General features: G+C 49.9%; 1 protein-coding gene across 6 annotated transcripts in view; it reads right to left on the bottom strand.

Annotated features, from left to right (window-relative positions):
* Positions 1 to 718: 718 nt before the first annotated feature.
* The window catches only part of DCP1B (decapping mRNA 1B), a 41438-nt gene continuing 15941 nt past the window's right edge, over positions 719 to 26215 (bottom strand). For 2 of the 6 annotated variants that reach the window (XM_081589898.1, XM_081589901.1), the window contains 6 exons: positions 16319 to 16385; positions 13967 to 14102; positions 7452 to 7580; positions 5121 to 5894; positions 3066 to 3314; positions 719 to 948 (listed from right to left, as the gene is read on the bottom strand). In XM_081589898.1, the coding sequence (XP_081446024.1) occupies positions 868 to 948; positions 3066 to 3314; positions 5121 to 5894; positions 7452 to 7580; positions 13967 to 14102; positions 16319 to 16385 (1436 nt within the window). In that variant the 3' untranslated portion in view covers positions 719 to 867. Of the gene's footprint in view, positions 991 to 2355; positions 2699 to 3043; positions 3315 to 5120; positions 5895 to 7451; positions 7581 to 13966; positions 14103 to 16318; positions 16386 to 26215 lie in introns of all 6 variants that reach the window. The other 4 variants (XR_014082073.1, XR_014082074.1, XM_081589899.1 and 1 more) reach the window with 4 other exon arrangements.

Below are 26215 nucleotides of genomic sequence, written 5' to 3' on the forward strand. Positions count from 1 at the left end.
ACGTGTGTGGTGTCCTGGGACAACCCCCATAGAAACCAGCGGTGAATACTTTCAGCGAGCATTTCCCATCAAAGGCCCAGCAATCGGTGCCAATGGATGTTGACAAACAGGCTGACTCTGTCTGGAAAATCGCTCCCCTTGTTACTGGAGAGGCCGGTGGGGCGCGTCGGTGGTTGCGGGACGACAGTGCCACCTGGCGGTTGGCACGTTCTCCGAGGTCCCGAAATAACTGCAGCTGCTGATGAAAAAGAAACCGTGTTCCTAGAAGGGCCCTTTCCTCGGGGAGAATGCTGCTGCTACTGCTAAGTCGCTTCAGTCGTGTCCAACTCTGCGCGACCCCATAGACGGCAGCCCACCAAGCTCCCCCATCCCTGGGATTCTCCAGGCAAGAATACTGGAGTGGGTTGCCATTTCCTTCTCCAGTGCATGAAAGGGAAAAATGAAAGTGAAGTCGCTCGGTCGTGTCCGACTCTCAGCAACCCCATGGACTGTAGCCTACCAGGCTCCTCCGTCCATGGGATTTTCCAGGCAAGAGTACTGGAGTGGGGTGCCATTGCCTTCTCTGAGAATACTCGTTCAGAAATGGCTGAGGATGGGTAAGCAAACACCGCTGAAGCTCACCATTCGCTGTGACGTGACGTGACCAAAGGGCTTTTCCCACGTGCGCGATCCTTGGCACCAGGTGCCCTGAAGGACGGGATGAAAAAAGACGCATGACTGAAAAAGTCTGAAACATTTTACTTCATATTATACATCCTTTTTTTTTTTTTTTTTAAAAAAAGGCAGAAACATTTAGGGAAACAACATTTGACAAGAAGGAGCCTTGAGCTGGAGGGCCTCGGATATGGGTTTTGAAACGTCTTGCTTTCACAGGGTCTTCTTCACGGCCGCTTGTGTCAAGCTGAAGAGATAAGCCTCGTAGATGATATTCAAGAAGTTGTCGTCGTTCTGGAAAACAGAATCAGAAGCCCCCAGGGGGGTGAGATTCGGCTGCAGAAACCAGAGGCTTTGTCTGTCTTGGGGCTGAGCTGGCACCCAGATCCTAAGCTGTTCCTCCCCACCTGTGTGTTCACAGCGCCTGGTTTCTAAGCGCCTGTGTAAACAAGGGGGCTGCAGGCCAGGCCACGGAGGTGGGGGGGTATGAGTCAGCTGTGGGTCCTCAGTGGTCAGCTGGGGAAGCAGCAGGTGCTTGTGGCCTGCAGCTCGGGGCACCAGCCTTGGAGACACACAGAGTGAGGCTGGCTCCAGAGAGGCCTGGTCAGCCTGCTGCCTGCAGAGACACAGGGCCTCTGGAGACTGCTCGCGGAGGACAGGGCCCACTCGGTCCTGCCCGCCTGGCTGCGAGGTCACTAGTGGCTCTGAAAGTTCCCCAAGTCACCTAAAAGTGGTGGTTGTTGCTCTTGTGTCCGACTCTTTACGGCCCCATGGGCTGTAGCCTGCCGGGCTCCTCTGTCCATGGGATTTCCCAGGCAAGAATACTGGAGTGGGTAGCCGCTTCCTTCTCCTTGAGATCTTCCCAACCCAGGGATCAAACTTGGGTCTCTTGCATTGGCAGGCAGGTTCTTTACCACTGAGCCACCGCAGAGGCCGGCCTTTGCTGTGGGCTGAAGTTAAGACTTTACGGCAATGTGCCTGGTGAAGCCACATCCAACGCACCTCTGCCCTGGCCCTGTTAGCTAAAGAGGGCTCTGGCTTGGCTAGTGGGCAGTGGTGAGACCAGGGGCTCTGCTGCTGCTCCAGGGGCCAAGGGACCCATGGAGGTTTTCTCTGTTTCTGATGCTGGAGACTCCCTCCCACCCGGCTCCGTGGTGCTCTGGTGGTCCACCCATGGCTCATACGCTCACTCACTCCCAAGGGCTGAAGGGGGAGCAGCTGGTGCAGGGGACAGAAGTGTGACCTCTAACTAGCGAGGACCGGGGGAGGGGCAGCTGCAGCCCCACAGTGTCTCTGCCCCTGCACAGAGAACTTTGGACAGTGTGATTAGATGGAATAAGTGCCTGTTCATTCACATGTAAGGGGTTTTTGTCTATTGCTCACAGAAGTGTATAGATGTCGTCCCCAAGTCTTCATGAACTTACCACACGAGTGGCTCTTGGAAAGGAGGGGGATCCCCTTCCTGTGAATCAGGGAGATTCGAGCATCTCCTGTCTGCTCTGCTTTCATGCTCAGTTGCTTCCTGGCCCCTTCCTCTCCTTTCTAAAATGTATTACCTTTAAACTAAACAGTCTGACTAGAGGAGACTTCCATCTTTTTGAGCCAGACTAGAGAGCACAGAAGTGCTGACCGCTCTCTCAAGGTCACGGGACACTCAAGCAAACTAACTCGAAAATCTTTTTACCCCCAAAGACTATTTACCCAGAAGACCCCTGAACACGAGAGCTGAGCTGTCTGGGTCTGCTGGCAAACGCCTGCTCTCTTCAGGGCCTGCCCCGAGCTCTGGGGTGTGCTCTGTCCGGGCGGCACAGCCCCCTCGTGGCGGGTCCGTGGGGCGGGCCGAAGCGCTGGACGGCGAGGCCGCAGCCCCGGCTCTGCTCTTTGCTGGCAGGCGCCCTCAGGCCTGTCCCTTGGCCTCCGTCTCCTGGCCTCAGAGGCCCAGCCAGGCCCAGCTCTGTGCAAGTGTCCTCGTTGGTTATTTCACAGGGATGCGTGAGCACAGGAAGGCATCCCACCCCATCCTCACTGCAGGCTTCAAGGATCTCTGTAAAACATGCCTGGGCTGTCACAGCCTCTCCTGCTATTCCCGCCGCCCCCTCCCCAGGGCTCAGGGCAGCCTCTCTACAACTCCTGCTGGTTCCCAACACCCCCAGGCCAAGGACCCTCCCAGCAGCTGCAGGATCACCTGGCGCCTGCCTCCTCCGTTCCTGCACTGGAGGACTGAGTCCCTCCTCCAAGGACAGCACCTTGAGGAGCGGACACATCCACCCAGAAGCGCTGAGCTGCTGCATCACCCTCTGGTTCTTGGGGAGCAGGAAGTGGGCAGGGCACCCCAAGGGTCTCGGGGGCAGGGAAATGGGCAGGGCGCCCTGAGGTTGAGTAAGGCCACGAAGGGGGCGGGGCCCACCTACCTGGAGAAGGTGCAGCAGGGCCTCCTGGAGCTGTGGCTTGCTCAGGGCACTGCCGGGGGTCCCCGGGGGCTCGGGTGTCCGCAGGGGCAGAAGGAGGCCGGTGGAGGTGGCCGTAGGGTCCTGGTTTCCTGGGGGCAAGGGTGCACGGCTCCTCTCTTGTGGCAGGGCCCAGCTGGGGTGCGCGAACACCAGGGGCGACATGAGTGGAGACGGGGTCACGGCGGCCGGGATGCGCTGGGGTGAGAGGACCTGTCGGGGAATATGGAGATAGGTGGGCAGGTGAGGGCAGCTGGCGCACGTGTAGGGTGCGGACAGCGGGGAGGACACAGCGGGTTCCAAGGTTAACTGTCTACAGCTCCGAGCACTGGGGCAGCCGACAGGAGGCCAGCTCCGCCTGCACCTCCACCTCCCCCCCTGCCAACCCCGGGTACCATCGGCCTGGCGTCTGCTGTCCTAACCATGGTACCCTCGGCAGGAAAGCTCGTCCTCTGAGTAGCACCTCACTTCCCCACTTCCTGTCACCACTTGACCGCATCTAGGACCTGGCCTTTCCCTTGGGGCTGGCCGTCCATGCCCCTGCCTGCTGGGGCCCATCTTCCCGCTGTGAGGGAGCCGCCCCGTTCCTCACCTGGCGTGGGCAGGATGGGCAGGGTCACAGGGTCACATCCTCACCCCCTCACCTCCTGATTCTCTGCATTCGGGTCCAGGGGGGACAGTGCCCTGGGGGATATTCCTGTAGGCCCTGTCTGGGCGGGTCAGTCTGCCTTTCTTGGCTACCAGACCTATAACCAAGTTTTCTGATAGTGTCTCCCGGCCCCTCGGGAGCTTCTGTGACCTCAGTCACCCTCTCAGTACCATCCTAAGCAGAAACCAGGCGGAGGGGGTGGGTGGTTTGTGTAACTGTCCCCAGTTAACATTTGAAGCAGAGGTGGCTCCGCGGGCGGCTAGTAGAGCACCACGGCTCTGCGGCCCATGAGCAGGGAAGGGGGACGTGCCCCTGAGGGTGACCGCCAACCATTAACTCCAGCTTCCTAGTGTCCAGTCTGAATTCTCGGGGACAAGCAGAGAAGGGGGGCATGGTCTCACTGGGGCGAGGATGCGGGTGGGGAGCAGCCACTGTCTCAGGATAGCAGGTGCTCAGAGGTGAGATTTCCATCAACAGCCAACAACAGCACTTTGACCCACATTCTGACAAACATGAAGACTGTGCTCCAAGCCTGAGGCCTTGGTTCCTAAAAGTGAATGATTCTGAGGCCCTGCTGTAAGCTGCTTGCTGAAACAGGGCAGGAGGACCAATGAGGACACACATAATACATAGGAAGAACTTCCTAAACTTGAACCCTGAGGCACTGTCAATGAATCTGTACCAATCCAAACGGAAAAAAGTCCCTCAGATCTCCAGATGCTGCCTGTGTGTGGGCAGTGAAAAAACCGATGAGCTTTCAGTTTTCTCACTGTCCTGAGTTATTAGTGACTACAGAGAACCAGCTTCCCTGGAAGACAGAGCATTTCTAAGAATGACAACGTTTCCTCTCAGACAGTCAGTGTGCACATCATGGGCAGGGGCAGGGGGCAGCTTCTGTCTTCTCCTCACCCTCATTAAGCTACACTTGCAGAGACGGGCAGGGAGGCTATGCCTTCCAGGGTCAGTGACCCGCTTTTCAGCTGACCTCAAGAGCCCACGGGCTGCGGTGTCTGCAGGGACAGGCACACACAACATGTGCAGAGGGCCCTGGCCCGCAGCCAGCGCCCAGAAGCATGTACTGGATCGTGAATACACAACAGTTTACTGTGGGCCACATAACCAGCAGGGGCCAGAGATCTGACATCCTGGAACAATTTCAGACCCTAAGTTTCCAACCACATACTTAGGGTTTTCTCGTATCCATGTCAGACCTGGAAACAAGAAGACTTCTCTCTAGAAATGAAGCGTGTTTGAAAGGAGGGCTCCCAGACCGCTGGGCAGAGAGCAGACCCCTACCTGGCAGGAGGTGGAGGCAGATGCGGTGTCCTGCATGGACCCCGCCCAGTGCTCCCTGGCGGGAGAACACTTACCTGAAGGAGCGGAGTCGGCTGCTCCATGCTGGGGGGTGGGTCCCTCCAAGGCTCCAGGGGGTTCCGCGCTCGGGTGCTCGGAGTGGCCGCGGGGAACTTGGCCGCCAGGGCCGGGCGGCCAGGCGCTGGCAGTTGCTGTTCCTGCTGTACAGCCTGGAGCCTCCGCAGCAGCTCCCGTGGGGAGACCTCGCCCGGCCCCACTGCCTGATGACTAGGGCCGGGGCCGGGGCCGGGGGGTGCTGGTCTGGGGAGGGCCCGGGGCCCTGGTGTCTGGGGTGGGAGGGCATTGCTGAGACGGGTGGGCTGGGCCGTGGCCGCGGGGTTGGTGGCCAAGCTGGCAGGTGCTGGTGCCCCGGGATCACACCTGTTCTCAGCCCCAGGGATGCTCTGCAGCTGGAGAGGATTCTGAGTCCCAGGGGCCGCGAGCACGTGGCTGCGGGGAGACCCTGTCTGGGCGGGCCCAGCGCAGGCCGCCCTGAGAGCATCTGTGCACGGCCGGCTCTCGGGCAGCTCAGCCAGCGGCTGTAGGTCCACGCTTCTGACCATGAGCTTTTGAATGGCAGGGCAGAGCTGCTTGTCAACGGGGGGCGAGGGTCTCCGGGGCTCCTCATAGGATAGGGATCGGACGACCCCCTGCTGCACTGGGAGCTTCTCTGGCTGCTGCTGCTGCAGGGGGAGGGTCTGGGGAGGCCCCCCGGCCTCCTGACACGGGGCTTTGTCTTGCTTCCCGAAAAGCGCCGTCAAGGACAGGCGCTGGGGTTCTGGGTCTGAGGTCTGGAACAAACACACACGTCTGAGAACGTGTTCATGTGTGATCTGGTTATGTGTGATGGGGGGGAATGAAACCTAATTTACCCACCCGATGACTTCTATTTACAAGGGGTTGATTATAGAAAAGCCTAATGATCATAAACTTTACACATCTGGGACCGCCTTTCTAACGTCAAATTTTGTCACAGGCTTCTCCCTCCCACCCCAAGATAGCTGTTATATTTCAGTATCTGTTGAATTTTTTTGGGGGGGGCAAGCCACATGTGGGATCCAGTTCTCTAAGCAGGGATGGAACTCGGGCTCCTTGCAAGTGGAAGCTCGGAGCCCTAATGGTTGGACCACCGTGGAAGTCCCTATCTGCTGACTGATGAGCAGTCAGGAGATGCTTGCTGGGCCTGGGGACGACTGGGTGCAAAATCACAGACACTAACAGACAGAGGACCATCTCCTCAACAGGAAGTACACCTCCCCCTGCAAAGTACTGGGAGACACCGAGCAAACGCAGAAACACAAGGGTTTCAGAATTCCTGATAGTTTCCCACAGAATGATAGAAATTAAGGGCTGGAAAGTTGTAAGTCATCACTCTCTCTAACTTGATCCGAATACACAGCAATAGCTCTAACAGCCCATCAGAGGCCTAAACGCCCCTGTGGCTGGCAACAGGCCTTCTTCCTTCCTGCCTGTGCCCTGGTGCCTCTTGCAGCTGCTGCTCCCTGTGGTTGGGCTAGGAGAACACGAGTGTATCCTAAAGTCACATATTCCAGTTTCTCTAGTAAACAATTTCCACGAAAAGCAACTTATATAAAAGCTAAAACATAATTAGAAAAGACTTAAAAAAAAAAAAATTCAATGCAAGACTTGCATGAGCCAGTCTTTATGTCTTTTGGCTCCATGTTCATCTTTAAAGTTGATTTAAACCAACAATTCCCTTATAAAAAGTTTTTTTGATGAGGAATAACCAGAGGTACTGGTTATACCCACACTCAGTAATGGAACTTGCAGATCAGTGACTTTGCTAATGCTGGGGTATTATGAAAAATATATATACTCATACAAAAACCGATGTCATGTTTCATGTTTGTATCTTAGATGCAAATACAGTGACGGGTCATAGGGTCTAAAGGGGGATTTGACCCCAGTCCTTAGACCAAGAGAGCCACCCACACAGGGCACATGGCCCCAGACCGGGTGCCAAGGGGAGGGCTGCGTCTCTTGTCTCTTGCCAGTGGCCAACCACAGAAGGGCCCAACATGTAACAGTCTCATCAGCTCCGATGTGGTATTAGGCTGCTGTCTTTTTGGAACACATTAACCTCTTAGGAGTCAAGTTCACAGGGATTAGCACAGAGTAAGGGAAATGCCAAACATCAAAACTGCAACCCTTTGTAGGAAGAGCAAATTATACATAATGACAAAATCTCCACTTTGAAATCTCTCTTTCCTGGATCAACTCTAGGGCACCTCCACAGCACAGCCCCCCACCCCCTCGCCTCTGACCAGCCTCAGGGCCAAGGTCCCTCAGGAATCACTGGGACGGGGTGGAAAGCAAGGACCGTGCACCTGGCCGGGCCGAGGGCCCCGCTGCTGCCGGCTCCCACTGGGTTTCACTGGAATTGGCTTGATGAGGTTGGGGTTGTCGTGGATGGCAGATGAGCTGCTGATCTGTTTGGGCTCGGAGCAGGTTTTACACTAAAATGGAAAAAAGAACCTCATTTTTGGTGTAAAAGAAACTTTAATCTCTTAAGAACGCAACTTCATGCTCTTTATCGTATCTGTGTGCTCAGTTGCTAAGTCGTGTCTGGCTCTTGGCGACCCCACAGATGGTAGCCTGCCAGGCTCCTCTGTTCATGGAATTTTCCAGGCAAGAATACTGCAATGGGTAGCCATTTACTATTTCAGGGGATCTTCCCGACCCAGGGAGCGAACCCAAGGTCTCTTACATCTTCTGCATTGGTAGGTGGGTTCTCTACCACTAGTGCCACCTGGGAAGCCCAAGCTATGTTTGTGTCTAAATAAAATTCAGATTGAGTGTGTCTCAGAGGCACAATTCAGTGGTGCACCATTGGCCTGCAGGATCCAGAGGCCCCGAGACACCCGGAGGTGTGACAGTCCGCGGGTCTGCCTGAGAAGCAGCAGCTTTAACAAAGTCTCCGGCTCTCCCTCGGTAATCAGCAGTACAAAGGCTTCCCCGGCGCCTCGTCTGGGTCAGGGGAGGGCTCCGAGCCCAGTTGGCAGCTGACTTAAGACTGGAGTGCTGCATCCTCAGAGTGACTGACCCTCTTTGGTCTATAAACCAACGGGTAAAGCTGACTCAAACCAGTGATTTAAAAATTACTAACATCATCCTTATTTAATGAGTGATTTTTGCATAAACAGAATAATTCAAATCCGAGTGTTCTGAACCGCTCACTACAAATTAGAATTTCACAGAGAAAGAGGCTAGAGACAAGCCTCGTCATTTCAGATCCTGAGTCATCACCGCCCATTAATCTAATCAACCATGCAATTGCTCACACAGTGGGATTCGTAGCAGGGAGGGTACGGCAGTGTTGTGTCTCCCTTGCTGAAACAGCAAATAAAACTGTAAAGCGTGGTCTTCTGCAAGGTGGGCTTTGCGGCGTCATTCGTTTCAATCGCACAGTTGTGCCCTTGGGCCAGGACACACTCCTCTGTCCCCAGCGTGGAGTGGCCGTGAACGCAACCATCCCCCACAAATCCCCCCCACCCCGCCCCCCCCAGACCCTGAGCGTTCCCATAAGCTTCACGGCTGTCAGCTGCACTTTCTATCCAAGGATGTCGGGCTGGGGCTGATCACCACTGTGCTTGCTTCAGTTTGGAAAGTTCACTGCACAAAGGACTTTTTTCAGCCAAGAATTCCGTCCACCATTTGCTTATTTGGCACTAGTATTAAATGGCACATGGAATCACTTTCTAAGTCATAAAATGTTATTTCTAATTCTCAGGTGAGTGATGGCTGCAGGACCACTGACCTGGCTTCCGAGATGTGGATCAGCAACATGAGACCAGAGTGTGGTCCCCAATACAGTCACTGATAGAATGCTGGCGTGAAAAGGCTTGACAGCCTGCTGGGTGTGTAGAAGACAGTGGAGCTCGGCTCACTTCTGCGAGTGGTCCTGTCTGCATTCAGGGTCCCTGGGTTGCCAACTGCTTTACTCTGCACACGCCGAGGTGGGCTGTGGACAGCATCCCTCGGGGAAACGGCCAGCAGCTGCTTCCTGAGTCGCCACAACAGGCCATCTACCAATGAAGCTTCATTTTCACATAAAAAGTACTCAGAACAAGACACCGCTGACTTCCACGGCTTGCAGCTCATTATCCAGTGGTTGACGCTTCTACGCCTCTCCCTACCCAAAGCTTCTACGCCTTTCCCTACTTGGAAAAACACAGAGAGTTGGCAAAAGTGTATAACGGATTATTTGCAGAGAACCCGAGGCCTTAACAGCTACATCACATGAGCCTGTTTATCACACAGACATGAGTATCCACGAGGCGGGAAAGCCTGGGGGAAAATATACTTGAAGTGCTATAGGCAGACATTGTTGGGTGGTAGGGTTATGGGTAACTTCATTTTCTTTCTTCTACTTTTAAATCTTCTCAGTTCAGTTCAGTTGCTCAGTTGTGTCTGACTCTTTGTGACCCCATGGTGTGTAGCACGCCAGGCTTCCCTGTCCATCACCAACTCCCGGAGCTTACTCAAATTCATGTCCCAGTTGGTGATGCCATCCAACCATCTCATCCTCTGTCGTCCTCTTCTGACTTTCATCTTTCCCAGCATCAGGGTCTTTTCCAATGAGTCAGTTCTTCGCATCAGGTGGCCAGAGTATTAGATCTTTAGCTTCAGCATCAGTCCTTCCAATGAATATTCAGGACTGATTCCCTTTAGGATGGACTGGCTGGATCTCCTTGCAGTCCAAGGGACTCTCAAGAGTCTTCTTCAACACCACAGTTCAAAAGCATCAATTCTTCAGTGCTCAGCTTTCTTTATAGTCCAACTCTCACATCCTGCATGACTACTGGAAAAACCACAGCTTTGACTAGATGGACTTTTGTTGGCAAAGTAATGTCTCTGCTTTTTAATATGCTGTCTAGGTTGGTCATAACTTTTCTTCCAAGGAGCAAGCATCTTTTAATTTCATGGCTGCAGTCACCATCTGCAGTGATTTTGGAGCCCCCAAAAATAAAGTCTCTCACTGTTTCCATTGTTTCCCCATCTATTTGCCATGAAGTGATGGGACCAGATGCCATGATCTTAGTTTTCTGAATGTTGAGCTTTGAGCCAACTTTTTCACTCTCCTCTTTCACTTTCATCAAGAGGCTCTTTAGTTCTTCTTTGCTTTCTGCCATAAGGGTGGTGTCATCTGCATATGTGAGGTTATTGATATTTCTCCCAGCAATCTCTGATTCCAGCTTGTGCTTCATCCAGCCTAGCATTTCACATGATGTACTCTGCATATAAGTTAAATAAGCAAGTTGACAAAATACAGCCTTGACGTACTCCTTTTCCTATTTGGAACCAATCTGTTGTTCCATGTCCAGTTCTAACTGTTGCTTCTTGACCTGCATATAGATTTCTCAGGAGACAGGTCAGGTGGTCTGGTGTTCCCATGTCTTTCAGAATTTTCCAGTTTGTTGTGATCCACGCAGTCAAAGGCTTTGGCATAGTCAATAAAGCAGATGTTTTTCTGGAACTCTGTTGCTTTTTCGATGATCCCATGGATGCTGGCAACTTGATTTCTGGTTCCTCTGCCTTTTCTAAAACCAGCTTGAACATCTGGAAGTTCACGGTTCATGTATTGCTGAAGCCTGGCTTGGAGAATTTTGAGCATTACTTTGCTAGCATGTGAGATGAATGAAATTGTGCGGTAGTTTGAACATTCTTTAGCATTCCATTTCTTTGGGATTGGAATGAAAACTGACCTTTCCCAGTCCTGTGACCACTGCTGAATTTTTCAAATTTGCTGGCATACTGAGTGCAGCACTTTCACAGTATCATCTTTTAGGATTTGAAATAGCTCAACTGGAATTCTATCACCTCCACTAGCTTTGTTTGTAGCGATGCTTCCTAAGGCCCACTTCATTTTGCACTCCAGGATGTCTGGCTCTAGGTGAGTGATCACACCATCATGATTATCTGGGTCATGAAGATCTTTTTTGTATAGTTCTGTGTATTCTTGCCACCTCTTCTTAATATCTTCTGTTTGTTAGGTCTATACCATTTCTGCTCTTTATCGTGCCCATCTTTGCATGAAATATTCCTTGGTATCTCTAATTTTCTTGAAGAGATCTCTAGTCTTTCCCATTCTATTGTTTTCCTCTATTTCTTTGCACTGATCACTGAGGAAGGCTTTCTTATCTCTCCTTGCTATTCTTTGGAATTCTGCATTCAAATGGGTATATCTTTCCTTTTCTCCTTTGCTTTTAGCTTCTCTTCTTTTCTTGGCTATTGGTAAGACCTCCTTAGACAACCATTTTGCCTTTTTGCATTTCTTTTTCTTGGGGATGGTCTTGATCACTGCCTCTTGTACAATGTCACGAACCTCCATCCATATAGTTCTTCAGGCACACTGTCTATCATATCTAATCTCTTGAATCTATTTGTCACTTCCACTGTATAATCCTAAGGGATTTAATTTAGGTCATACCTGAATGGTCTAGTGGTTTTCCCTACTTTCTTCAATTTAAGTCTGAATTTGGCAATAAGGAGTTCATGATCTGAGCCACAGTCAGCTCCCAGTCTTGTTTTTGCTGACTGTATAGAGCTTCTCCATCTTTGGCTGCAAAGAATATAATCAATCTGATTTCTGTATTGACCATCTGGTGATGTCCATGTGTAGAGTCTTCTCTTGTGTTGGTGTTTGTTATGACCAATGCGTTCTCTTGGCAAAACTCTGTTACTTTGGCCTGCTTCGTTTTGTATTCCAAGGCCAGATCTGCCTGCTACTCCAGGTATCTCTTGACTGCCTGCTTTTGCATTCCAGTCCCCTATAATGAAAAGGACATTTTTGGGGGGTGTTAGTTCTAGAAGGTCTTGTAGGTCTTCATAGAACCGTTCAGCTTCTTTAGCATTTCTGGTCAGGGCATAGACTTGGATTACTGTGATCTTGAATGGTTTGCCAGAGATCATTCTGTTGTTTTTGAGATTGCATCCAAGTACTGCATTTCCAACTCTTTTGTTGACTATGAAGGCTACTCCCTTTCTTCTAAGGGATTCTTGCCCACAGTAGTAGATATAATGGTCATCTGAGTTAAATTCACCCATTCCAGTCCATTTTAGTTTGCTGATTCCTAAAATGTTGACGTTCACTCTTGTCATCTCCTATTTGACCACTTCCAATTTGCCTTGATTCATGGACCTAACATTCCAGGTTCCTATGCAACATTGCTCTTTACAGCATCGGACCTTGCTTCCATCACGAGTCACATCCACAACTGGGTGCTGTTTTTGCTTTGGCTCTCTTTATTCTTTCTGGAGTTATTTCTCCACTGATCTCCCTTTCTCCACTAAATCTTCTCATCGAACATCAAAAGACAATACTTTCTTTAATTTCATAGCTAAGTCAGAGCTATATCCAGAGGACAAATCTTCCTTCTTGCCTTAAACCACAAAACAGTCTTAAATACAGAACAGTCCACTGATTATTTTTCTTATTGCAGTATAGTTGACCTGCAAAGTCGTATTAGCTTCAGGTGTTCAGAAAAGTGGTTCAGTTATACGTGTGCACACATGTTCTTCAAAACAGGCCACTTCTGAAGACTCGGCATGTAGCCCCACATCCCTTTACCCCCCTGGCCCGGCCACTCCCCCACCTCACCTGCACTCCAACCAAGTCTAATGGAGGAGGAAGCTCAAGGTCATGGTTCTACTACTTCACAGCAGATTCACAGGCGTTTGCTTCTTCAGGGAGAAAACATAAAATATTGTCCAAAACAAGTTTTTCCAATTACTCTATTAAGTTCATGTAAAAAGTCTTTTGTAGCGTTGCCAGGCTACGCTTTATCAGTATCATCTTTGTCCAGCTCAAAGTATTTCCTCTCTCACTTTCTGGGATTATCACACATTTAAGAGGTTTGGAGTTGCAGAGGCCTCAGAGGTCAGTCGGTATAAGACTCAATCAGAGCCATGCTGTTCTCCTGGGACATGCCCGACATCCAGCACTCTGTCCTCCTGAAGACTTGTGGTCACTGGAAATCCACGCTCTCATAGCAAGACTCCCGAGGAAGGGCAGTGTTTCCATGCCCACCTTCCCGAACCCAGGCCCGGGCCACTTCTGATGCCCACGCTCTGTGTGTCGGAAGAGTGGGTGACACAGATGTGAGCAGACCTACCCCACCTGGGGGCTCTCGGGGCAGGTACCCCTGGTGGGTGGGTCAAACGCCACATGAGGGACGGAGAACACGTGAAGTGAGCCTTCAAAGATGTCCCCTGCTGATGGATGAGTAGAGGAAGAGGGGGCTCCCCCAGGGGCGGTGAGGCTGGATCGCCCCCGTCACATGGTGGGTGCCCCGGAGGGGCCCAGGTGTCACATGCTGGGCAGTGAGAAGGCGAGAAGGCTATGGAGCAAGGAGAGTGTGACTGTCCAGGTGCTTCTGGACGCTACCTGGCTGGTGACGGCAGGAGGAAGAGTGTCTTCTGTTACTTATCTCTCAGCTGAGCGATGAACACTATGCACATGACATGTTTTTGTTGTTGTTTTTCAGTTGCTAAGTCACATCCAACTCTTTGCGACCCTATAGACAGTAGCCTACCATGGGATTACCCACGCAAGAACACTGGAGTGGGTTCCATTTCCTCCTCCAGGGGATGTTCCTGACCCAGGAATCAAACCTGCATCTCTTGCATTGGCAGGTGGATTCTTTACCATGGAGCCACCAGGGAAGCCCCTGGGGCTGCATTTTAATCCACTTAAAAGCAAACAGTCTTCAGTCTACTAAAAGTCAACAAAGACGGTATTTCTCATACAGTTGTTTGGCGGAAGGAACGGCAGCAAGTCTGCCTCAACAGGCAGGTCCCCACCTCGAATCTGAGTCTGCATCACTGTGGGGACGAGACTCACCTTTGTGTACTCGTCTTTGGCCTTGGTCAGCATCCGCAAGATGTCGGCCTCCTTGCCCTCTCCTGAGCTGAGGCTCACGGGTGAGGCCCCGGCTCCCGCTCCGTGGTGGGCTTTCAGCTGTTCGTACCGAGTGAGGCTAGAAAAACAGAGAGGAGATTCATACCAGACAAGACAGCTCAACACAACCAGCCAGTTCTCATCCAGTTGTTTTTATCTTGTTACAATCGTTTTTGAAAAAAGACCGTTGGAACTGATGGGAGAAACATGGGAGTCGAGGTCCCAGGTTCACTGACCACAGGACTGCATCTGGAGGGGGTGGCCTCCGCCCCGCCCGGGGTCCTGTGGCAGCTGTCAACCAGCCAGGGCAGGGCTGAGCGGCTGGGACGGAGGCCAGGTGGCCCTGAAAGGCTGAAAGTATTCACTATCGGGTCCTTCTCAGAAAAAGTCTGACTTCTCATTGTGAGGTGAGCATTAGGAGGGACCCCTGAACTGCTGCGGAACCCAATTCAGGGTTCTCAACCTGAAGACTAGGTTCCCAACACGGCAGATCCAGTCTCCCCCTTCTTCCAAAGTGCCTGGGAGTCGAAGCGCAGCTGAGCCCAGCCCCCGTGTCCTGGGTGGTTTAGAAGCACAGCGAAGGTCCCACTCCAGAAGAGGGGGTGTGAAAACACAGCACTGGGAAGCGCCGTCTGTTCTCCTCAAAACCTTGCAGAGGGCAGGCCAGACCGTTTCCCCGCTGGCAGAGGGGCACGTCTCCCTCCCGTGGAAGGGCTCTGACCGTGGCTCACGCTTCCCCATCGCTGCCATGAAGTTTGCGGGGAAAGAAAGCTGCGGGTTCACTGAGGCTCAGCTCTGAGGATGGGCGGGGAGTCCACATGTATCGTGCTTGGCTAATTGCTCGTCACCAAGCAGGTCCTGCCCTAGCTGTTGAGGAATCGCCACAGAACCCGAGTGTCTTCACACGGCCTCCTGGCTGGGGGACACGGTGCCTTTGAATCCATATGAAGCCCTGCTATTATTATCTACTGCACAGTTTACAATCACAGGAATGTTCTAGGAACTAGCTGTTACGGTGGTAAATACCAGTTTGAACACACTTAATCACCATCTGCAGCCTGAGCTGCTTACCTAAAATTAGCTCTCACCAGCTCGGCTTTTCAGAAATCAGTCTTATCTATAAAAAAGTGCTCCCCACAGCCCATACTTTAGGGCCACTTTTTAGCCATACATCAACAAGAATCAGCCACATGTTTGCATATGGCCCCTCCCTCTTGAGCCTCCCTCCCCTCTTCCACCCCTAGGTTGTCACAGAGCACTGGGTTGAGCTCCCTGAGCCATGTAGCAAATTCCCACTGGCCATCTATTTTACAGATGGTAATGTATATGTTTCCCTGCTACTTTGGCCATTTCATTGACCTAGGATTTAAAACTGACAAATGGTTGGTTCTCTTGCAGATGGAGCTGCTCGCTTGAGCCTGTGTGGGAGGCAGCTGGATTCCATGTATGGCTGAGCCCAGTCCTGGCCCAGGGTCATGGCATGCAGGAAGCTCACTCGCTCCCAAGCTCTGAACCAGCCACAGGAATGCAGGGAAATAACTCCCTTCCTGTGAGCGGCCCTGGGGCTCAAGAACCTCAGAGCGCTGACAGATCCCCAGGGGGACAGCATGCTAACCTAGGCTTCCTTTCAGGTCATCAGGGGAGCAAGAGTGGGACCAGAAGATGGTCATGTAAGTACACCCCAGCCTCATGCCGACTGGCACCAGTCAACAAGGCCTCACAAGATTAATATAAAAGAGACTAGGAACACACAAGAGAGAGAGAGAGAGAGAGTCCATCTGCTGATCACTAAACTAGTATTAGCTCAGATGTTTCCAAAGATATTGAAAACAAAGACTCAGCAAAGCCCTCGAAGAGTCACACAGGAGGGAGGTTCAAGACCCATAGGCAGATGGAGGGGAGTCCTTGGGGCAGGAGGGCATGGGGACCCCAGAGGAGGTGGGGCAGCCTTTCAGAAAGACTGTGAATGTTCTCCTCACTGAGATATACCAATAACTTTTCAGAGGAAAAAGCTGCTAATTTACAAACGAGGATGGTATTAAGGAAAACTGCCACCCAGGAAAACTGATATTACAGATCACATGCACAGAAAACAAAGAGGGGAACTATTCTACACAGTAAATCTCACCGAGCGGAAGTATGAGGCATTGTCCTTTACGCTTATCTTTCATCTGGTGAGGAATGGTGAAGGTGTTCCTAAGCACAGTGAAGGGGCTGCTGCCAGAGAGGACTCTGTTTACCCCGCGGTGCAGCCCCACACACTCAGAAACACAGAACACAGCCCACAGCACTTACTTCTTCATAAGCTCTGCAATTCTTTGGCACTCTTCCTTGTCATAAAACCAAATTCCATAGATGGACACTGCAAGAAACACAGAGGACCAGTGAACGAGCGTCTTCAAGAAGGGGAAACGAATCCCCTTTCCACCATGAGGGGAGTACATACTCGTAGAATAAATGAACTAGTCGCTGGAGTCAAAGCTTGAAAACCTTGAACTGGGGCTTTTTAAGCCCAAAGAGAAGGTATGCACACACACATGCACGCACAGACACACACTGAAGTGTCTTGTCCTTACAAATACAGCACCTGGACACAACAGGCACGTGGCGAATGCTTAGACGGATGTGCAGACTGAAGATGAGCCCCAACTCTCTAACCTCCAGCTCTGCAGCGTTGTGGCCTCACATGCCTTCACACACTCACACACACTCACACACACTCACACACACTCACACTTTCTCACATACACATAATTACACAGAACTCTCACACACACAAACATGTTCACACACTCACATTCTCACATATACACGCTCACACAAAACTCTCACGCACACAAACACGTTCACACACACACACACACTCACCACACACACACATTCCCACATACACACGCTCCCACAGAACTCTCACTCACACAAACATGTTCACACAGTCACCACACATTCTCACATATACATGCTCACACAAAACTTTCACGCACACAAACACGTTCACACACACACACATACTCACCACACACACACATTCTCATATACACACGCTCACACAGAACTCTCACTCACACAAACACGTTCACACACACTCACCACACACACACATTCTCACACACGCTCACACAGAACTCTCACGCACAAAAACACATTCACACACACACACACACGCTTCAACTCCTATAACTGTTGGACACCTGACACACATATTAGGCCTGGAAGCTTCTCTCCCTTTTCCTTTTCCCCGGGAAGGTGTTATTAACTGAAAGACTGGTTTTGGAGGCCTTAAGTGAGGATACAGTGCTGGGAAAATAAAATTCAGTAATGAATCGCCAACTCCAAAGTGTCTGCACAGAATATTTACAACTGTTGCAAGACTAGATACAACCATGACTTAATGATTTAGTGATGAAAGAACAATGTGGCATAATACAGTTGCTATTGATTCAGTTAATTTTCAAGTAAGTCGTATATATTAGTATGTACAATCTATATCATTTTTATAACAAAGGCTAAACAGGTTCAAAGGCTCCCCAGGTGGCTCAGCAGTAAAAAATCCACTTGCCAGTGAAGGAGACACGGGAGACTCGGGTTCAGTCCCTGGGTCGGGAAGATCTCCTGGAGGAGGAAATGGCAAACCACTCTAGTATTCTTGCCTGGAGAATCCCATGGACAGAGGAGCCTGGCAGGCTACAGTCCATGGGGTCTCAAAAGAGTTGGACACTAGTTAGCGACTAAACAATGACACAAACAGGTCAAAAATAAGTTTATAAAGATCTAGTTGAGGATCTGGTAATATTAACCACATCAATAACACATTAACTACATACACATTTAAAAAATCTTCAATGAAAACAGCTGCTAAGTTATGACAGGGCAATGAGAGCCAACAAAAAATACTTTTAAAATAAACTACTTTTCTTAATTTAAACTTCCAAAATATTTAATTATATGGGTATTATTTGGTCATTAAAACATTTGTGACATTTTAATCATTGCCCCTGTCCCACCCCGACTCACCTACCAGTGGCCCTGTGGGTCTTTCTGTTTCTTGTCAATAAAGACTCAGATATCAAAAGGTACAGGAAGTGTCATTTTAGTGCTGTTAAGCAGATGTCTTTAAAAGGATTCTATAAATCTGATCCCTATAAATGGGGGTAATTTTTATGATCCGTGCACCAGGAATCTTTATCTTACCTGTGAGTGCAGGGGCAGGACAAGTGGAAAAAAAAACCCAGCTTTCTCTTGATCGGACCACTGTGTGTTCTTACACATACTGCTCTCTGATACATGGACACTCTGGAAAAAGAGTCTGAGTTTTGAAGCCTATGCGCTGAGAGCCTTAGCAGCCAAAAGAAAGTCTTTCACCCCAAGACCATTAAGCGAGTCTCTCAGGACTTGACTCTGGGCTCTTCCCGGCCCATGGACACTGATCCCCGGTGCTGGCTGCCCCCACAGATTTCCGCAGGCCAACCCACCGCCCTGTGCTCCCCTGAGTGAGAGTGGATTAGACCACCGACACTAAGATCACAGCAACTAAGAAACCTGAAGGCATTGTGTGTTTTGGAGGCTTCAGTCCTCATTACAAACCCAGGATCCTGCTCTGTTCTCTGGTTACAGTGAAAACTTCCTCTCCATGGAGATGGAATTTTCCAAAACTACCAAAGGAGGAAAGTGGTAGCAGCAGAGAAAAACATGTCACCGAGAAAGTGGAAGCCCGGCAGCTGGGGAAGAGCAGCCATTTATGTCTCCAGGAGAACATGAAAGTAGAAATATATCGGTTGCCGTTTTGAGGGGATGTTACACACTTGTGACACTTGACATAAGCAACCAGGTTCCTGTAAGGATTGGATGCCAAGCAACTATTGACATAAATGGAAAAGCGGTCTGACTATGTTATTACTACGAGAAACCCGAAATGCAGACAGAGGGGAAGATGCCGTGGGAACATCTTTCAGACGGTGATGGGGGAAGGGAGAGGGGGCCGGGCCTGAAGCGATGGAGGGACACCGTGGAGGTTTCCTGAGGACCCAACTGACTGCTTATCTCTAGAGCAGCATGGCTTTAAGATTAGAACGGGGTCATATTGAAACAACTCTTTTCATCCCAGTTAATGTGCCATTTGAATGTACAACTTAAAACAGTCGAGGAGGAAAAACAGATTTACCAAGTCCTCGCTCCCGAGAGAGAACATGAGATAACACACAGAACTGGGCCTAACTTTCTTCTCCTTAAAATAGTTTCCCAGCCTGGGCCACATTCCACGGGAGCCCCCGCCTCTTGGGCCCGTGTTCCCAGCTGGGCAGGCCTATCGCTGTCCTGTGTCCCAGCGGCTGGTGGTGACCCACGCAAACCAGAGCCTGTCACCGGCCGGGAGGTGCCAAGCTGACGGGCTGATAGATCCATCACATCTCGCTTCCCCTCTTTCCGGGCGGCCGCAGGGCGAGGGCAGCCTGGGGCGGGCAGTAGGCCCCGCAGGGAGGAAAGAAAACAAGCTGAACAGGACCGAGGGAGAAGGTGTGCTCCTGGCGTTCTCAGACTTGGGAGCGGTCACTGCAGCCTAGCTCGAGCCTGGGACACGGGGCGCTGAGCGGTCAGCGGGAGATGCTCTGAGGGCTCTGGGGCCCCAGACCCGCCATGCTGCGAGCCTTCTTCCCCCACTCCACGCCCGGGTACCAGCCGCTGCCCCGCCGCCTCGCCGACACCCAGGCGGGCTCCAGGGGCATGTTGGTGCACGAGGCTCAGCTCGGCTGCTCCTATGTCTCTCCTGGAGGTAAGAGACCCCCAAGGTGGGGGGAGGACTAGGAAGATCCTGTTGATATTCACTCTAAACCAGTTAATGATGCCCAGGATGGGCCTCCCCACGCCATGAACACATTTTGGGTGCAGTCTTCTTCCTGTTGATGAATGCAGGCCTTTAACAGCACAGCTGTGAAATTCTGCCTAAAAACTGCCTTGGCCTGGTTTATGTCATGCTTTGGGGATTCTTGGTTGAAAAGAGCAATGTTTGAGGCAGCAGGCAAGGTACCACCGCTGGGACCTATCTGTTTAAATGCCATCTATTTACGCCTCTACTTTCCTTCTAATTCTGCAAGAAAGATGAGCAAAACAGAATTTCCGTATTAGATTTCACATCTGAATGTTGAGGGTACAACAGACATGAGAGAGAGCAAGCTGATGGTATTTGATGGTGTTGTTTTCTTCTTTTTAAATTTCTCCAGCAGAAAAGTCAAAAGTTGATATTTGAAGAGGTTGGTTGAAAGGGTCACAGAGGGAAAGGCAGATGTCCTTGAGTGCACCTGCATTGGAGGACCTCCGGTTAGCATGGTGCATGAGGTTATTCCACAACCTCCCTGGGGATTATCTCATCTAGTTTATGTTTTAACAAATATTTCTCTAAATCTTTTCTTCGAAGACATTTGTCATTTGTTCCGTATTTGGCCTCAAAAATCTTTCAACTCCAAATAATGAAGGTGGTTTGCAATCTTTTAGCAATATTCATGCTAATACGTGCAACTTTAAATTACAAGCCATATTTCCATATGGTTACTGAGTACATAAGCTGGAACTGCAACAGTGACGTCTGTGCAGGCAGGATAGGATGTCTGATGTGGTACCGCTCCCACTCTTCCCACCCCGCTCTCATTCCCTTTCAAAGTAATCACACTAATTTCTCTCAAAAGGGTAGGTCAGTAGGCAGGAAAGAAGGCATTTAAGTCCTCTCTTTGCACTGGGAAAAGCCATGAAAACGGGGGAGTGTAAATTACACAAACCTCTTCTGGGCACCTAAGGATAAGCCAAAAATCTTAAAATTCCTTCAAACCCCATTCCCTCCAGTAAGTCTTCCTCAAACGAGTGGAATAATAATCCCAGTGGAAGGACCAAGAATATCTAATCATATACTTGGTGTAAACACTTGTTGAGGCTTTGCTCGAATACAGAATTGCTTGATTTCTTGTCCTGATTTTCCCTTTACAGTTTTTGTAGCTCGACCCCAAGGATGGTGATTGATTACTGGCATTTGTTCCTAAGCATGTGTGTGCGTGCGCATGCACACATACACAGCTACTGTCCTTCCAAAAGACCACAGGATAGTTAAACAATCAGAAAGTGAGGGTCATGAACTGTTGGAGCTGGAGGTGGGCGCAGGTGGGCAGTTCAGGCACCTGCCGCACTGGGGAGGAGGGTGGTCTCCTGTGTCCACAGTCCTGTTTCCCCGTTCATCTGTTTGCATAAAATATGCTCCTCCCCTAGCCTTACAAACAAAATACATAAAGTATAAAAACAGTGTTTATGTTTGAATGACTTGGAGACTTGGTTATAAGAGACAGGAATTTGTCTTGTTTAAAACTAAGGTTCATGTGAACTCTCACAAGGACCCAAGAGAGGGTGGAGGGAAGAAGGAGAAGGGGGTGCAGGAAGCGGGGTGTCTGAGGGCAGAGGTTGGGGGGGGGGCTCTGTATCCACGGCTGGGCAATCGGCTGCATGGCTGCTTTGTGCTGACCAGCCCTTCTGCCCCATTCGGACTCTGCGCTAAAGACGCGTTCCATCCGCACGCTCTTTAATGCCTGTAAAGTCACATTCTTTCATTCATCCTCTGCCTCAGCTCCACTGACCAAACCCGGACAGAACCTTCGCTGGCCGTGAGAGTCCAAATAGCACTGTTATCTTTGGCCCCTGGTCTGGTTCTTATCACGTGACATGGTTTTACTGCACCTCACAAATGAGGGGTCCCGTGATCTCCAAACACTGGAGGTTCCAAGCGGATGAGAAGCAGCTTCTATTTTGTGAGTGACTGACACACGCACATTTTGGGAGAAACAGGAGAAAGCCTAGACAAATGCTGTGAAGTGAAAACAACCTTCCTCTTTCTAAATACCTTCCTTACAAAGTTAAGGCCATAAACAATGACAAAGAATCAGCCTCTCGACTAAACTGGTACACTAATTTGGATCAAATTATATGGATTTCCCAACTGTAAATGAGAATTCAGTGTCTTCAGAGGAAAAGATGCGTTACTCTTCCAAAGGTTTCATTCCTAACAAATGCATGTTATGTCATTAGACCTTCCAAATCTCCACAGAGGTCTTTACGCTCCCCAAATGGGGAATCTGAGCTCTGTCTCTGCCCTCAGGTTCATGAACAGTCACATGGAATCTTCTCAATTATATACCAACTTCCTAATTTTATTTATTTGAGGAGAAAGTTGCTTTAGTCTGGGAGGTTTAACAGAGTAAATAAACACAAAAATAAGAAGCAGAAATAGTCACAGGTGATAATAAATATAAATAGGAACAACTTATTCTGTTTTGTTGGCCATTTAAATTTATAGTTTAATTCTGCCCATAAATTGGCTGGTTAACCCCCAAATCTCCCAGAAGACAGGTGTGGGCTCCCTGATGTGTCTTTCCTCCCGAGGCTTTGTCCTTCAAGACTCCTCTAGACTCCTGCTTCTTTGCTCCTATAGTTTCTCACAGATCCTTGGACTAAACAACAAAAAAAGCCCATGTCATAAGTGTTTACTGCTCTCCCCGCCGAATCACGAGCAGTGTGGTGTATCCAACAGATATTTGTTGAGTTGAACTGAAATCCAAGACATTAGATCTTGAATCATCATCTTCACGACAGGTGCCTCCATCCTGGTTTACACGTAGTAGTCTGGACATGGCAGGTCCTTCCCAAGGCCGACCACACCTTCCCTGGGACTCACAGCATGGGGCTCTCCTCCACCAACTCTCTCATGCTCCTGTCCTCACTCCGAGTTTATTTTGCATCAAACACCTGATCATCTTTGATCATCTTCGGCATAACTTATGCTGATGGGCTTTTGCCATCAGCTCCTTGCAGCTGTAAATTCTCACAGCCCAGCACTGCATGGGCACTGATGTTCTCATTTCCTGTGTATTTATGATTACAACAAGGCTACCATACACCAGTCCCCCGATGGGCTATATGTCAGGTACCGGCAACTCAGCTCAAAAAATGCAATTAATCTGCAGGTTTACAAGCATTTCTCTTGGTGTACAAGCAACAGTGCTTTGGTGTGGCAGAAAACACAGATAGCATATTCCAGTCGAATCTGATGGTAGTATTCTGAAGCTTACATAGACAAGCACCTACATGATCTTAAAACCGTCAATTCTTCCCAAAACACACTGAAACTGTGTTATCCAGAGTGAATCTCGGTATAACAAAATAAGTCTCGTCTCAGAATTATAGTTTGTGGGAAATATATGTTTAAGGCAAACATAAAACAGTATTTTTTACAGGTCAGAAACTTGTTTTGATGAAAAACAGACTTCTTCACTGTTGAAATCAGATTACTGAATTAAGTGTTTACTAGCGATAGGAATAGCTTTGCTGAAATACACTAACCATAAAAATATATAATCAATGAAAAATTTCCAAGATTTTACACAGCAGTGGTTTAGTAATGGGGCCTCATGCTAGTTTGTTACTGAGGGAAAATAAGCTGGAGTTTCTCTACGTCTTTCATATCGACCTTAATCTATAATTATGGAAATAGCAGACCCCACTTAACCCAGAGTCCTTTCGGTTGTAAGCAGTCAAATTATGGTTTGGTTCCTTTGTTAAATTAGAGTCCTATGGTTGACATAGAGGACAATTCTAACACCAGTTCTTGCCTAAAATTTCCTTTCTCCAAAACCCATAAGAACATGAAAAAATTGTAATTTTTTCCTTCTGTGGGTTAAAAATAACATCCCAATAGGTTCAAATTGATTATCTGAGACTACTCTCTAAGTGATTTTTGGACAAGAATAGACACAAACACTCGATGCAGCCGTCCTGAGCGATTGCCAACGGGCAAAGCACTGTGTTAGGGAAACTAAAAGACGCTTCGCTCGTTAAGCATTTCAGAAAACATTCCAGAATCCAGTTTCTCTCTGCCGAGATTCAGACTTCTAGCATGTTAGCCTGGGCTTTCAAAATCAAATGATAAAATACAGTCATTGCCAAGCCACAAGAGCAGCACATAAATCCAAACGGCACTGCTACACAGATGTTTCTCGGTAAAGTCGAGGATGTTAAGTCTCTGTGGTTCACATAAAATAAAAGTGACCTCTCTTTTTAAAAATATTTATTCATTTCTTTGGCCACGCTGGGTTCTTAGCTGTGGCATGCAGGATCTTGCAGTTGCAGCATGTGGGATCCAGCTCCCTAACCAGGGCCCCTGCACTGGGAGCGAGGGGTCTTAAGACACTGGGCCACCAGGGAATCTCCCCAAAGTGACCTCTCTCCGACTCTTCTCACACCGTGTCTGTGCGTCACTTACACAGCGCTGTCACACGCTCTTCCTCATCTATGCATCCCAGGTTGTTAAATTCCGAGAAGAGAGTTTTTCCCTGAACTCCGTGTGAGGTCCTGTCTGCAGCAAGTCCCCTGGTCCCAAAGGATGAGGAGTGAAGGCCGTGTGGACTGGCTGGCCAGGCGGGAGGAGCACTGAAGACCCGCACAGAGTGTGTAACCCAGGGAGCTGTCGGGTATCACAAGGCAGCAGTGGAAACACGAGAACCCACAGTGAGGCTCTGCTGTCTGTGAGGTTTTTCAGAGCGCGCCAGTTCTTGAGATAAACAGTCTGCTTCAGAGCTTAGACCTGTTCATGTGCTGAACCCCGGCAAGAGAACAAAAAAGCAACTCTGGGTTTAAGGTTGGAGTGACAAGTGTCATCCCTCAGGTCCCCACAGATGTGCGCCCCTTAATCACGTATGAAAACACATTAGCTCCTGAGCCGTGGTTTGTAGGTAAGAGGTCAGTTTTTCAGTTAGAATGGCAGAGGAGGCTACAGACAATGAGTAAGATTTGTTGACCACAGTGTAAATTTAAAATTGCTTCTTTCTAAGAAGCACAGGCTGGGGTGGGGGGTGGGGGGTGGGGGTGGGTAGAGTGTCCTTGAAGGCTGCCCTGGCCACTGCACTCATGCATAGCAACGAGCCCACGGATGGCACAGGGCACCTCTTCTGACCAGCATGAAAGGTCAAACTCCCTGTACTCGCCCCCCACCCCCTCCCCGCCAACGTGGTCTGGACGAGTTTAAGGGTCTTCGTCTCCCTGCCCAGGTCCTGAACAGAACGACATTCTGTTGTCATTCCTGGAAACACTAAGATTCTGTCTAGTAACAGCGTCAAGTAGTTGAGTCTTCGTTGCTGGGTGGGCTTTTCCCTAGTTGCAGCAAGCAGGCACTACTCTCTAGTTGAGGTGTGTGGGCTTCTCACTGTGGTGGCTTCTCTGTGTACGGGCTTCAGTACTTGCAGCACTTGGGCTCAGGAGTTGCAGCTCGCGGGCTCTACAGCACAGGCTCAGTAGTGGTGGTGCTGCGCGGGCTTAGTTGCTCTGTGGCCTGTGGGATCTCCCTGGACCAGGGATCGAACCTGTGTCCCCTGCATTGGCGGGTGGATTCTTGTCCACCGTGCCACCAGGGAAGTCCGTACAATTACTTTTAAGGGATTTCTGGACTCTAGACAACTTCAGCGGTTCAATACTCAATCCCTGAAGTTTGTATGGGAGATAGTGTGTACATGTGCAGACAGGTGCTTTTGGAGGTGGGGCAGCACAAAGCGCAGCCCCCAGAGAACAAGGCCTGGCCCATAGCAGGAAAATAGCAGATATTTGAGGGCATGGGGAAGGCAGGCAGGCAGGAAGCTCATCAGATTCTCAAAGGGCTCTGTGACCCCCAAAAGGTTAGGAAGTACTATCCGGGGCTACGGACATACCAGTAAGGATCTCAGAATGGAAAAATAAACTCGCCATTATCTGTGGGCAGATAACACAGCTTTCATTTCCTTAGTAATAAATTTACACAGGGCTCTCTTTTAACCTTTCAAATTGCTTTTGTAGTAACTGCCTGAACTGATTCCAAGGTTAAGACAACAGACGATAAAGCCTCAAGGTCTTAGAACCTGCTGGATTGGGAGAGCTTTCCCTCCTCCTGGCGGCCTGAGGCCAAGGAGAGGCTGATGGCACCGGAAACCCCCGGCATCTTCCGCCACCTGCCCAGGTTCGAGCGCTGTGAACTGAGCTCAAGGCGGGATCTTTGTGTCCATCTCCATCATGAAGTCAGAAAGAGGGAGGAATTTTGGGAAAGCGGGGCCACTCTGTGGCTCCTTCTCGATCACCCTGAGCAGAACATCATTAAACTGGACAGAAACATCAGACATGATGTGTAATGGTGTGTAATGA

This window comes from Giraffa tippelskirchi, chromosome 4 (assembly GCF_054371585.1).
Source record: "Giraffa tippelskirchi isolate mGirTip1 chromosome 4, T2T-mGirTip1v1.2.pri, whole genome shotgun sequence".
In the NCBI taxonomy this organism is placed as follows: Eukaryota; Metazoa; Chordata; class Mammalia; order Artiodactyla; family Giraffidae; genus Giraffa; species Giraffa tippelskirchi.